The 12,657-nt window shown below is 34.8% G+C and overlaps 3 protein-coding genes and 1 pseudogene across 3 annotated transcripts; all 4 read right to left on the bottom strand.

Annotated features, from left to right (window-relative positions):
* Positions 1-1,188: 1,188 nt before the first annotated feature.
* Positions 1,189-3,128, bottom strand: LOC120202011 (annotated as a pseudogene).
* Positions 3,129-3,975: 847 nt separating this feature from the next.
* On the bottom strand, positions 3,976-7,754 carry LOC120201990 (uncharacterized protein At5g39865-like). The gene is made up of 5 exons (XM_039202489.1): positions 7,749-7,754; positions 5,649-5,716; positions 5,575-5,599; positions 5,235-5,314; positions 3,976-4,631 (listed from the first exon to the last, which is right to left on the bottom strand). The coding sequence occupies exons 1-5, from the start codon at positions 7,752-7,754 to the stop codon at positions 4,013-4,015; spliced, it is 798 nt and encodes a 265-aa protein (XP_039058420.1). The 3' UTR covers positions 3,976-4,012.
* Positions 7,755-8,351: 597 nt separating this feature from the next.
* On the bottom strand, positions 8,352-9,057 carry LOC120202012 (RING-H2 finger protein ATL70-like). The gene has a single exon (XM_039202500.1). It carries the CDS (start codon positions 8,918-8,920, stop codon positions 8,432-8,434), a length of 489 nt encoding a protein of 162 aa, XP_039058431.1. The 5' UTR covers positions 8,921-9,057; the 3' UTR covers positions 8,352-8,431.
* A 1,695-nt stretch (positions 9,058-10,752) lies between these two features.
* Positions 10,753-12,399, bottom strand: LOC120202017 (syntaxin-121-like). The gene is made up of 2 exons (XM_039202503.1): positions 11,809-12,399; positions 10,753-11,461 (listed from the first exon to the last, which is right to left on the bottom strand). Exons 1-2 carry the CDS (start codon positions 12,365-12,367, stop codon positions 11,052-11,054), a joined length of 969 nt encoding a protein of 322 aa, XP_039058434.1. The 5' UTR covers positions 12,368-12,399; the 3' UTR covers positions 10,753-11,051.
* Between the last annotated feature and the right edge of the window lie 258 nt (positions 12,400-12,657).

Here is a 12,657-nt window from a genome sequence, read left to right as displayed (position 1 = left end):
AAACCACTTTTTCTAATATGTTCTTTATCCCATCTAATACTTCTAATCTGTCATTTACCACTTTGGCAAGTCAAATATACTAGAAAACCTCAATAAACACCGCTATACTAACATATCATTTCAAAACTCATTTTCTAAAATCTCTAATATTTTCTTCATTTCATGATTTCAATCTCAAATAATCTTTCTTTAAGCTTTCATATCACATAAGGTTGTAAAAACAACCCACATTCAAAAGGAAAAACCAAATAATTGAAACTTACCTTTGGAGCTATGGAGAAGACTTCACCCACGTGAAAGAAGAAGAAAAGGAAATGGCTCTTTTGTGTTTACTTTCCCCTTTTCCCTTAAATTTAATACTTTACTAACTAATAATTTTAAATTCATTATCATGTAAAAGACCAAAATGCCCTCTTAATAATCCATTGCCACAATTTAGTCTAAACCATTAATCCCAATCATTCTCATCTTTATCATTTAATCGAATAAATCCTCCTAATTTTTAAATTCTTTCAATAAAGTCCTTAATTCAAAATTCGGGGTATTACATGGATGGTACATTGTAAAATGTTTTACACTGTTTGGTTAATTTTTGTGAAAACAGTTTTCAGAATCTGTTTTTAATAAAGAAGCATGCATATTCGATATGTTTTTTCTTTACCTTAGTTTTAAAGGTTCATTTTATTTTTTTTATAAAAATCTATATTTTTATTAGTACGTCAAACTAAATTTTTAGATAATATTAATAATTTATGTTGATTGTGTTAAAAATACGTTATTTTAGGTTTAAAATATTCATTATGCTTATTCATTCATATTTTTAGAAATGAATTTCAACGTATAATTAATATTATGTAGGTTTATTTGATATAATATTAATAATTGATTAAAAATCTATTATAAAAGTTTATAAATATTATGTAGGTTTAATTAATAGTACACCACATTAAAACAATAATAGTACATAACATCGTAATAAATTAGTGTCAAAATATATAATTAAAGGGTTTATCACTAATTACCATTATCAAAAAAAATTGAGACATGTCTAATAAAATGTCCAATTATCACTTCTATTTCAGTACAATATATTTCATAATTTATTGGACAGGAGTGAATTAAATGCATCATATATTAATAATTAACAAAAGAAATTGATTTGTAAAGTTACAGGCAACATGAAACTTTCTAGAAATCGATGATGGGCTCTCCGACATTAAGGTTGCGTTCGACCGTCCAAGGCAGGTCGAAGAGTTTTGCTGTGATGAACTTGAAAATCTTGCTCACGTTGATGTTGTATGTAGCACTCGAAAAAAACAGGGTCGCGTTTATGGCCTTCGCGCCATTGCCATATAATTTAGAACCACAACTGAAACGAGCAATGAGATGATCCTCTTACAGACAATAATGAATTTTGTTGTGCCTTGCAATAGGGACAACAATCCGGGGTACTACTAAACAGAGTCCAAATACAACAAGAATTGAGAGACAAACACAAATACGAGTATAGCATAACGTACGATACTCCAAATGTTCGATAACAGGGTACGATGAAAAGGGTGTTTTTGTCACTTTTGTTCATTTTCCGAAAATAATTAAAGGATAATACGTGCATATGCAACGATGTCAACCAAGCTAGGACTCGATAGGCCATTTGTTCTTCATTCCTAATTCTAAAACATTGATTTGGTATTGCTAATCGTATGCAAATTCTCAAAAAGGGTGTTTTTAATTCTCAAAGCAAGCGGATTTTGCTTTCTTAGACATGCAGGATATGATTCATAGCTTCGACCGGAACTGTAAACTTTACCCGACTGGCGATTGTCCACTGCAAATCTAGGGGAAGTTCAATGAAATCATCGAATTTGGTTCCTATTAAAATCGGTATTGCTGTATGCACAATCAAAGTTTTCATACTAATGAGAAATTTTCTAAACACACACACAAATATACACATTTGCTGATGAGAAGCTCCATGTTGTGGTCGGTATGACCATTGTGCACAAATCGATATTGTCCTCTTTGTATGCCAGGTCGTTGTTAAGATCTTGTCACTCTAAGGTGTGTCGTCCCAAATTCAAACGCAAGATCTCCTATCCTTATAGGAGTCCTTTTTGCAACTGGGGTACCAAAAGATCTAGCGAAAATTGGTCCGTAAGAACAACCTTAGGGTAACAAAACCTTCCAAAAGGCACAGTACTGATCGATACAATACATACACATAAATATTTATTAAAACATTTACATTTCGACAAGGTTCAATCATAGAGTTAAGAAAGTGAATACCTGATTCCATTTCCTCGCTTCTTGATACCAGTTTACGATGTTGCATCCAAAGAAGACAGACCCCTTTTGATTTAGAAACATCAACCCAGATTTTGATGTACCAAGGGCATACTTGCAACAATTGTTCTTCAGTTTTGATTCAAATGGAGATGTGGAGTGGAAAATTAAGAGTTTCATACTTGTTTAAAGTGCATCTGCTCGTGAGATCAAACATGAAAAGAATTGCTACAGAGTCTTTACAAGCCAGAGGAATATGATCTCGAGATTTATCAACACCTGCGTTTTTCGATTTGAAAAACAAATAGATAAACAGATTGATGGTTAAATATAAGCAAAATCAAAACGAAAATTAAGGAGAGAAAAAATGGGGTTACCATCAACTTCCCAGATGTAGTAATAGATCCTTGCTCCACTTACAAAAAATGTTTTATCCATCAAATTCAACCGTTTCTCTTGATTGCCTTTTTCGAACTCGATTTCATCTCCAATGTATTTCATCTTCAAAAAACATGATAAATAGTATTTAAATATAATATTGGGGGTAAATAGAGAGAGGGAAGGGATTTTAATTTGATTAAGCTAATGGGGCTAACCAGAAAGCTAGTTTTCCCGGTTTGAGCATCACCCAGGAGACTGATCTAAGGTGTGGAGGGGGTGGCGACGGTTATAACTCGATACCGATGCTTCATAGGCTTCGGCAGGGAACACATGAGGAATCGGTCCCAAAAGCCACGAATGCAGCGTCGGAGAATCAAAACGCGACGCTGGAGCCTGCGACGGAGGTTGAGTTTAACCAATCTGGGGCAGAATTGGGTCATAATCCGACAATCTTTCTCTCCACTAGATCGCTCCCGTCCGAAGGAAAATGACTTACCCTTTTCGAAACGGCAAGTCATTTTACCGTGTTTTTCGCTGAGTTTTCCGTAAAATAAATCCCGTTGACCCTCTTGTTTTATGGGAACCAAACACAGAAAAACGGGGAAAACATTCTCCAACCAAACGGACCTTAAACTTTTAGCAGTGAATCAAAACCTTAATTGTTACAGATTATTACTATTACTTAAAGCTGACTAAGAAATTAATCAAGTTGTCTTTGTTGAGCTTTTATGACAAATGCTGTAAGGGAAAATTATTTACAATCTCATACCGTTCTCTGTCATCACTTTATGATTCCTCTTTGTAACTTAAACTTCACCTAAAGCAGCAACCGCTATTACTCGCACAATGCTTCATTTTCATAAAATATCAATGTCTAAGAAGGTATGTACTTGTAAAATAATATCGTAAATTCCACAAATCCTTTTTGCATGCTTCTTTGGATATTACCAAACATTATTTTTCTTGTCGTAATTATTTAGCTTCGGTAGACTTTGTTTTTACTTTTGGAATTAGAAGAAAGTGAAAGGAATTGGCCCTTTATTCTTTCTCTTTCGAAAAGTGAAAAAATTGTTGGTTTTTTAGTCCCCTACTCATTGATACCATTACCAACTTTGTTGAAACTTTTACCCTAAAATTATGGTAAAATGAAACCTTTTTGCTTTACATGCATTCAACAAAGAAAAGAAGTAAACACAGGAAAGCAAATGTAAAAAGTAATAATCATTATTCAAGTTGAAGGAAATTTGTACATAATTTATCATACCTTCTTATGGGACTTGAAAGCTTGAAACAACCACTACTTGAATCTAGGTAAAAAAAAAGGATACAATTATAGTAAGTAGACATTTCAGCAGCACACAGGGCATTTGACCAATCCATTCTCATTACAATCAGGGCATTTCATGCACAATTCATCGCCTTCTTTTTCTGTAAAAACCTGGCGGCTTCCATTGCAGTTTGAGCAGATCAGGAACCTGATGTTGTCACAATCAGTACACATGCTGTTTGAAGGTATCCCTTCCAGGAGCTTCTTTAGCTTTCCTTGTTCGTGAAGTCGAATAACTTCGTCGGCTCCTCCTATCTCTCTTCCCTTGATGAACAGCTTTGGAGGAACCACTCTGCCACCATATATCCTCCACAGTTCTTCCCTGAACCTCATGTCCATTGAAACATCTCTCTCCTGGACCAATATCTTGAAACTGTCTAAAAGAAACCTTATACTGCTGCAGTCTTCGAATGTTTTTCTGATTCCCCTCAGACTTGTTGTGTAGAAAACCACTGAATCTTCTCCTCCCGGTGGACATTTCTCTTCAAAATCTGATAACACTGGATGTTCTTCATTGTCCTCTTTCACTTCTTGCGTGGTATGCTCATCACTGATAATGGTATTTGAAGAGATTGGAAGTAAGCCTTGACCGCCAACACTGAATTCCAACTCTGTTTCTTCATCCTGTTGATCTTTAATACTGATTTTGTTGCTTTTTCAGTCTTGCTCTTTGTGAACTGATAGCTTAAGCTGAAGGACTGAACCCTGTTCCGAAGTGGTGAAAGTATGAGTTTGGGTTTCTTTAGAAATCTTGCCTTCAGGCCTTTCATCTCCTATGGAAATGATGAGATACAAGAAACCCCTATAAATGCATTGGAACCACTTGAAGAAATTGAGAAGGGAGAGCATGGAAGAGAATGGAGTTTTGAATGAAAATGACAGAGAGTAGATGGTGGTGAGGAAAATTGGATGATGAAGATTCTCTTATGACAGGGAAAGTGGGAACTGTAAACTGAAAAAGCTTTTTGTTGGTTGCTTTTAAAAGCTTTCAATGATCACTGAAGTAGTGGGGTACCCTTCCACTCAACCTGACCACATAACCATCATTTTTGGTTGCCTCTTCATGGCATAAGGGGAAGAGCATGCATCATAAAACCAGGCCCCTACCCTACCTGCAAATAATTCACTGGGATAATCCAAGTTATACATGCATATCATGAATAAAGATGGTAGCAACATACAACATATATGTTAGATACAAATGCATTGTAATATTCAACTATCAGCCACAGATGATGCCTACCAGACGCTAAAATCAAATTCAATGCAAGTCAACTCATGCTTGTTTGCAGTGAACATCTTCATCTTCAGAGAGTATGAAACCTGCACAAGGTTAAAGATTTTCAGAGGTATTGTTCATAAGGGTACAACAAAATGAAGGTGGCATTTCCTTTTATCATTAAAGAAAGATACAAGCCATGTTCAACCAAAAGCTAAAAACACATTGATTTTGGTTGCATAACTACAAATACCATCATCCATCATCGGACGAGACACAAAGCCATCATATAACTAGCCAACAATAAATGGCATCCGGACTACAAGACACCCTGCAAACCAATGTTGCCTACACGAACACATACAGTCCCCAGCATCAAATCATAAAACCTAACATCAAGTAACGAATAGATTCACTGGAAGATATTGATTAGTTTACCTGTTGTTGCAGACTGCAGATATACCGAAGGTCGCAGGGCTCCCTCTAGAGATTGGATAGGCTGAAATCTATTATACACTCGAAGAAAAAAACAGAACTATCTATCCAGATAGACTTTCAGATAAACTCTTCTGACAATGTATAGAAAGACATTCACATGACCAATCAAAATGAATCTAAGATCGGACTATTAGATCTGTTTAACTCATTAGTATATAAATAGTTATAATTACCTTGTACCTAGCTCCACCAATTAGGACCACTATAAATATCCTCAGCCAAAACAAATTTATAAGAGAGCTTATCCTTCCACAACTTAAAAGACACTCTTATTTTTCATCTTCATCATGGTCCTCATGTCCAGCTCTCTCTCTTTCACGAAGAAACATCGACCAACAGCCGTTCTCTCATTAGTCGTGACTCTTTGCTCAAATCAAAAGGATGAACTGTTAACGACTAACGAGACCAATACATTTTCATGAACAATTGAAACGATGAATGTGGAAAATCTCATGAAGGAGAGAATCAGTCAAGATTTGTCTCAAAAATCATATCGAAAGAGGGTATTATTATATATAATTCATTTTTATAAGATAAAATAATAACCAAATTAAAAATAATAATATAAAAAGATATTATTATAATTATCGCTAGATATATAAGATATAATTATAATATTATATCAAGTGAGATTTTTTTCACCATAAATTCGAATTCAACCCCCGACCTCATCCTTTAAAAAACATGGCCCAACTCGCACCAAATTCAAAATTAAAAAAAAAAAATTAACTCATCCAAATTGTGTCAAGTCGAAACTCATTGAATACAAATGAAATGATCATCCCTACTTATAATAATATTATATGAAAAAATGAACACCTAAATCTATCTCCATTTAATTGTTAATTCAATATTAATTAGGAGTAAAATTTCTATTTTTATCCTTTGAGTAGAAATTATTAGAAAAGAGAAGATGGGGTGCAGTTTTAAGTATGACATGTAAAATAAAAACTAATGGTTAAAGGGACCATCTTCAGCATCCTTTTAATTTTAAATTCTTTCTGGCTTTAGCATTTTACCGTCATAATTGACTTTGGGGCAATTCTTGCGTTTCTTCCATAATAAGGCCTGATTTGGTGGGTTTTTCCTTTTTTCTTATTTTTAAAATTTAAGATGCAGTGTTGTCATCGATCTTTAATCTCATGTTTTATGATATTAAACATGACAGGATTTTTTTCAATAAAACAACTTTAAATTAAGTACTTTGAATATATATATTCTAAATTCATATCCATTTGAGTCAGAATACTCACTTGCAACGTCAGGTGGACTTTTCATTATTAGGGCACTTTGATTTTCATTTTCTGTTTTGGTTGGAGACTAAATTGATTGTCTTTTGCCAGTTTGATTCGTGATAGATACTGATTGTAAAATTTTGGGTAAACCATGCGTTTAATACTTCAACTATTAGTTTTAGCCCGTTTAGTATCTAAAATTTCAAAATTTTAAAATCATACTTAAAGTTTAATTTTTGTTTCATTTTAGTACCACCGTTCAAAATTTAACTTTATGTTTTGAAAAAATTGAAAGTTTAGGAACTAAAACGAACAAAAACTAATAGTTTAGGCACTAAACATGTGAAGTTTTTAACAGTGGGTACCAAAATGAAACATAAACTAAACGTTACGTATGATTTTAAAAAAATTAAAAATTTAGGTACTAAAACGAACCAAAAATGATAGTTTAGATATTAAATGGTAGTTTACCTTAATTTTTTTTAACATCAAACTTAATAAGATAAATTACACCATTCCTCGCTAAACTTTATTCTTTCTCCTATTTCACTCATTTTACTTTCAGTTCCTCCGATTTGCTCACTGAACTTTTGAACTGCTCATGTTTTGATCACTCTAAAATATTTTATTATCATTTTAATATGATGTGATACTTTTTTATTATTTAAAATACAAAATAAAAATAGAAGGTGGATGTCCACTAATCGTCGGCGTTGGACGCTATCGTCAACAGCCATAGATGGTGGCCGTTCGATCCCAAATTTCGTGGGTCACTTTGTCTCGACCTTCTAAGTCCGAATCTAACCTCCATTTTTGTCAGAATATGCTTCGAAGTCCATGAATTGTAGATCGAAAGTGAATAAACCGAAATGTTTCCGTCGAGATTCATGGGTTTTGAGATATTTTCCAATGAAACAACAATCGGATTTGGACTAGGAGTTGGGGCAAAGTGACTCATGAAATTTGGGACCGAATGATTGTCGATAATGAAGGTCGATCGGTGGTTGACGGTGGGTGGTGATTATTTAAATCTTTTATTATTTGTTTTAAATATTTTTAATTTTTAATAAAAAATACACATCATACAAAAATAATAATAATATAACTCAGAGTGATCAAAACATGAACAATTTAAAAGTTCAATGAATATTAAAAAAATTAAAATTATAGTGAGTGAATTAAATGAAAGAGTAAAGTTCAATGAGGAATATTCCATTCTATCCAACTTAATAATTCATCTGTGTTTTTAATTTAATATCATTTATGTATCACTTTGTTCTTCCTCTAGAGTAATAAGATTGATATGATTCCTACAACTATATTGCATTTGTATCAATAAGAAAATTGTCTGAATTACAATCCAAAATCCAGAAAAAAAAAAGATTTCTTTTTTAACTATGGAAAGATCTCTTGCCTTGTAACAATTTTACGTTTGAGTGAATAACGATGAGGAATTGAGGAAATGCAGAACTAACACTCCTATTGACATCAACCGCCTTGTCTGCTCGACAACGGAACCACCTCCGCAAGTGGCGTGGACAAGGGTGTTGGGATTGGAGATGTCCGGCAAACCGGGCATGTCGGGTTCAACCGCAGCCAAGGGTCAACACACTTGACATGGAATAGATGGTTGCAGTCAGGCAACAACCTCAGCATGTCACTGCTTTTGTAATCCGCCAAGCATATGGAACAACATGAGGCTGTAGAATCATTCTTTTGGAGCTTGGCCTCCGAGTAAAGCAGCTTCGGGTAGCTCTTTATAGTATCCTCGTCGAGGCCTACGTGGACGACGAAGCTATCAGGATCGATATTAGGCTCTTGTCTAGTCCTTCTCGGCCGCGCCTCCTGCGACGGTTGAGTCCTGGTGCAGAAATAGGATGCCAAAGTGATGGTGGTGACGAGGAGGAGGATTCCAACTGACACTCCTATGACATACCCGAAGCTACCGATGCTTTTGGATCCTAGGTCCGTCTTCATACGAAGCCGATGTGGTGTTCATGATCCGATAATGGAAGAATGAGAGGAGAAGACAAACAAGGGATTTTAGAGATGAAAGAATTGGGGTTGGTCTGCCATGGAAGTGGCTAAAGAAATTGTTTAGTTTATGTGGATTTTCAAAAGTCAACGGTAACCGTGAGAGAGAGAGAGAGAGAGACGACAACTGGTGGAGTTTTAATTAAGGGTAGATGCACTTGCTATTTAAGTAAAGGGATATGCATAGTCATACATGTGAATTTGTTATATTTTATGATTAGTGATTTAAATAACGGACGGTTAATGTAATAGTGCCCGTTATAATCCGAAATTGTTATTGTATAATCGTAATATCTGTAATCACCATAATAATATTTGTTTATATACAATCGCAATAAATGTAACGCAACCGAAAGTGTGATTGTGATCGTAATTTAAACCTCTAATTAGGATTACGAGGAATTATTGGTTTGTGAGATAGTTTTTAGAAGTCAACGGTTCTGATGTAATGGTAAGGTATAATGTGTGGTCAGATTTGAGTTAACGTCTTCGTCTCTTCACATTCCCTGCATTTGCATGAGAATAAAGAAGCTATGTTAATGTTGTGTGGATGGGTTGATCTTCATCTTTCTCTACTTGCATTTAATGATACTTTAACCCAATATTCTCATCACAAGTAAGGATCTTTCCAGATCCAGTCATGTCTGAACCATTTATTCTAACAAGTCTTCGTCACCAGACAATTCAGAAGAATTAGAGGTTTCAACCAATTGCATGGCGGTGGTGTTTGTTACAAATAAAATATTATGGGAATTGGAAATACTTTAAACTACAAAAAGAAACCCTTAATTCAGATTTAGAGTTCATCGTATCAAACTTGTGTAAAAAATGAAAATAAACAGAGTTTTAATTTTTATGTATAGTTTATAAACGGTGTAAAGAACATAGGTAGATATGAATGGATTGGTTGAGTGTTTGAAGCAATTTCAAATTCTAAACATCAAAGCAACAATTAAAAAATACATTAAAAATAATAAATAGAATTTGATTTTTGGGTAAAGTAAAATATTAATTAATAATTTAGTATTTTTTGTTGTTTATTAAAAAATTGATAGATTATTAATTTATCATTTTTTATTATCTATTACCATTAAATTAGTAAGTTTTTTGAATGAAATAAATTTTTTAAGATAACTATTAAAAAATTATATAAAAATATTAATGAGTTACTCGCAAACTTATCGAGTCGAGTTAAACTTTACTCGATTCAACTTATTATGATCTCGAGTCAAGCTCGAATTCAAGTCAACCCAAATCGAGTTTTTACTAAACTTTAACCGAACCGAATTCAAATTGCTCCCGAGTTGTTGAACTTATAAGCAGCCCTAATTGTATGATACAGAATTTAGTCTAGTAGTTCCCACTTTCGTTCTTTTAAACAAATCATACAATGACGCATTAATTTTCTTTACTAATTTAAAATAATTATAAAATAATATATATTTAATTTTTTTTAAACATTAACAACACACGTTTAGACGGGCATGCTTAACAATATCTATTTCATATTACAAAATAGAAACAAGACCCATAAAGAAAGAGAAGCCTCGAGATTACAAAATAAAAGGGCAAAAAAGCAAGAGAGGATAATATTTTTGTCATGAAAAAATAAACAAAGTTGCCTTTTGGATTGACGAAAAGATATTAAAATTCATAAAAAAAACTAAAATTTATTTATAAACAAGCATAGAAATAATAACATGGCATCTGTCAATACCTATATCCATATACCTTTAAGAACATGTAAACAACATAGTAGCAAAACCAAGAAAACATGAAAAAACTAAACCAAAACTATTGCTAGTTACAAGAAAGAATCAACAATCAAAATGGTGTATCCGACTCCAAGAACAAGAAATGATGGCATCCCTTTCCCAACTCCAATCTGCAGCCCTGTGTGTCCCCAAATGTTATGTAATGCAGACTGGGGAGCTCAAACCAATTCAATTCAACTCTCAGATAGATTCATTAAAATTAATCCAAAAAATAGAAAGGAAAATGAAAAAACTATAGTCTCTCAAATAACAATACTGCATAGGTAACACTCTGATTGATGGCTGATCAAAGCAACTTTTCAAGGTGGAGGTGGAGTAGGAATGTTGTTACCCTTGCCGCCGCCACCGTTGTTTTCCCATGGTCTCACGGTGAATAACACGACAAACAAGATGATGAGCAGCAAAATTATGATAGCATAACAAGTCCATTTCCGGGTATTTTTCTGGTAATTCCTACCTGTTTGCAGCCGCTCAGTTCCACCTCTCACAAATGAATTAGCTCGGTTCACTTGGCTCTCAATGTCATCCAATTGCTCACCTTGAGCCTGAACCAGCACAGCCATGTCCATGAAAACTTGGTGCAACTCCTTGAGATGCCTCTCCAAATCCTTCACAGCATCGTGTCTTTCTTGAATCTCATTGATCGTGTCCAAAACTCTTCCTCTTCCTTGTTCTTGAATAGCTTTTTGCAAGAATGTCTCACTCTCCCCTGCAATATGTTAACACAAAACAAGTTCCCAAATTTTCTTCATAATTACGATTTGCAAGTTTCAATTGTTAATTAAACATATAAAAGAAATTCAATCTACATATATGTTTGCAGAATTTCAAGATTGCAGCCAGATTTTCCATACAAATATTTCACTAGTAATCACTTAGCTTAGCGTGTAATCATCCCCAAATCAAACATATCAATTAACCAAACGAAAAGGATTTGAAAATTTTGTCAGAATCTTGTAAAGAATATGAACTTGATGGAATGGAAAATAAATTTCCCTTTAATAAAGCTCAGATTGAATAGCATGGCTTCATATGTATCAAAAAGGGTGAACAGACCTGTTGAAATCAAAAGATCAAGGGTCTTTTCATCTGGGTTTTCTCCGGTAACCGTAAAATATCTTCTCTGAACAGTATCTTTGTACTCAGACGAGATCCTCTCCCTCAATTCATTGAAACTCTCCATGGAATCCTTCAACTTTTTTCTCAACCCGTTCACAACCGAAGTCCTCGTCCGGTCGGAGGAGGATCCCGGTCCACACCCAGGCAAGCTCCTGTTAGCGGCGTTGGACCGGTCAAGAGCTTCCAGGCGAACCTTAATGAGCTTGGCCTTTTTCAACGCCATGGATACGTCACCATCCATCTTGGCTCTCAAATCCCTCACGGCTTTCGCGCTGTGCATCGTCTTGCTCTGCTCGTGAGACGAGGAGAGGTCTTCGTTGAGCCTCTCGAGCTCCTTCAGCTCGTCTTTGACGGACTCGACATCGTCGAAGAACTTGTCGAGGTTAACGCCGCGCGGGGTGGAAGCCGATTCCGACATCTGGACTGCGTGGTGGTGATCGGGGGAAGATTCTTCGCTTCGGAAGCGAGAGAAAGAAGATGAGAATAGATTGTTCATGGTTGGTTTCCTTTATTACAAATGTCTTCAAGGCTTTAAAAGTGTTGGTTGGATCCCAAGGAATGATTTTAATATGGGGGGGGGAGGTGATTGGTGCATGTAATCAAGCCATAGAATAGACTCCATTTTGTCCAAGAGAACTTGAGGAAGGTGGGAAATTTGAGACAAAACGGGATTGGACAAATGAAATCATGAACTAGAAATCAAATTTCATGTTGTCCTTTCCTAGTTCTACTCTTTGAAAAGAAGAGAAGGAAGCATCTTGGAGGGTGGAAGCAAGCAAAGAAAGG

Source organism: Hibiscus syriacus, unplaced genomic scaffold, assembly GCF_006381635.1.
Source record: "Hibiscus syriacus cultivar Baekdansim isolate YM2019G1 unplaced genomic scaffold, ASM638163v2 tig00008145_pilon, whole genome shotgun sequence".
Taxonomy (NCBI): Eukaryota; Viridiplantae; Streptophyta; class Magnoliopsida; order Malvales; family Malvaceae; genus Hibiscus; species Hibiscus syriacus.
Note: the sequence above shows the minus strand (reverse complement) of the source record. Positions and strands in the feature narration are given on the sequence as shown.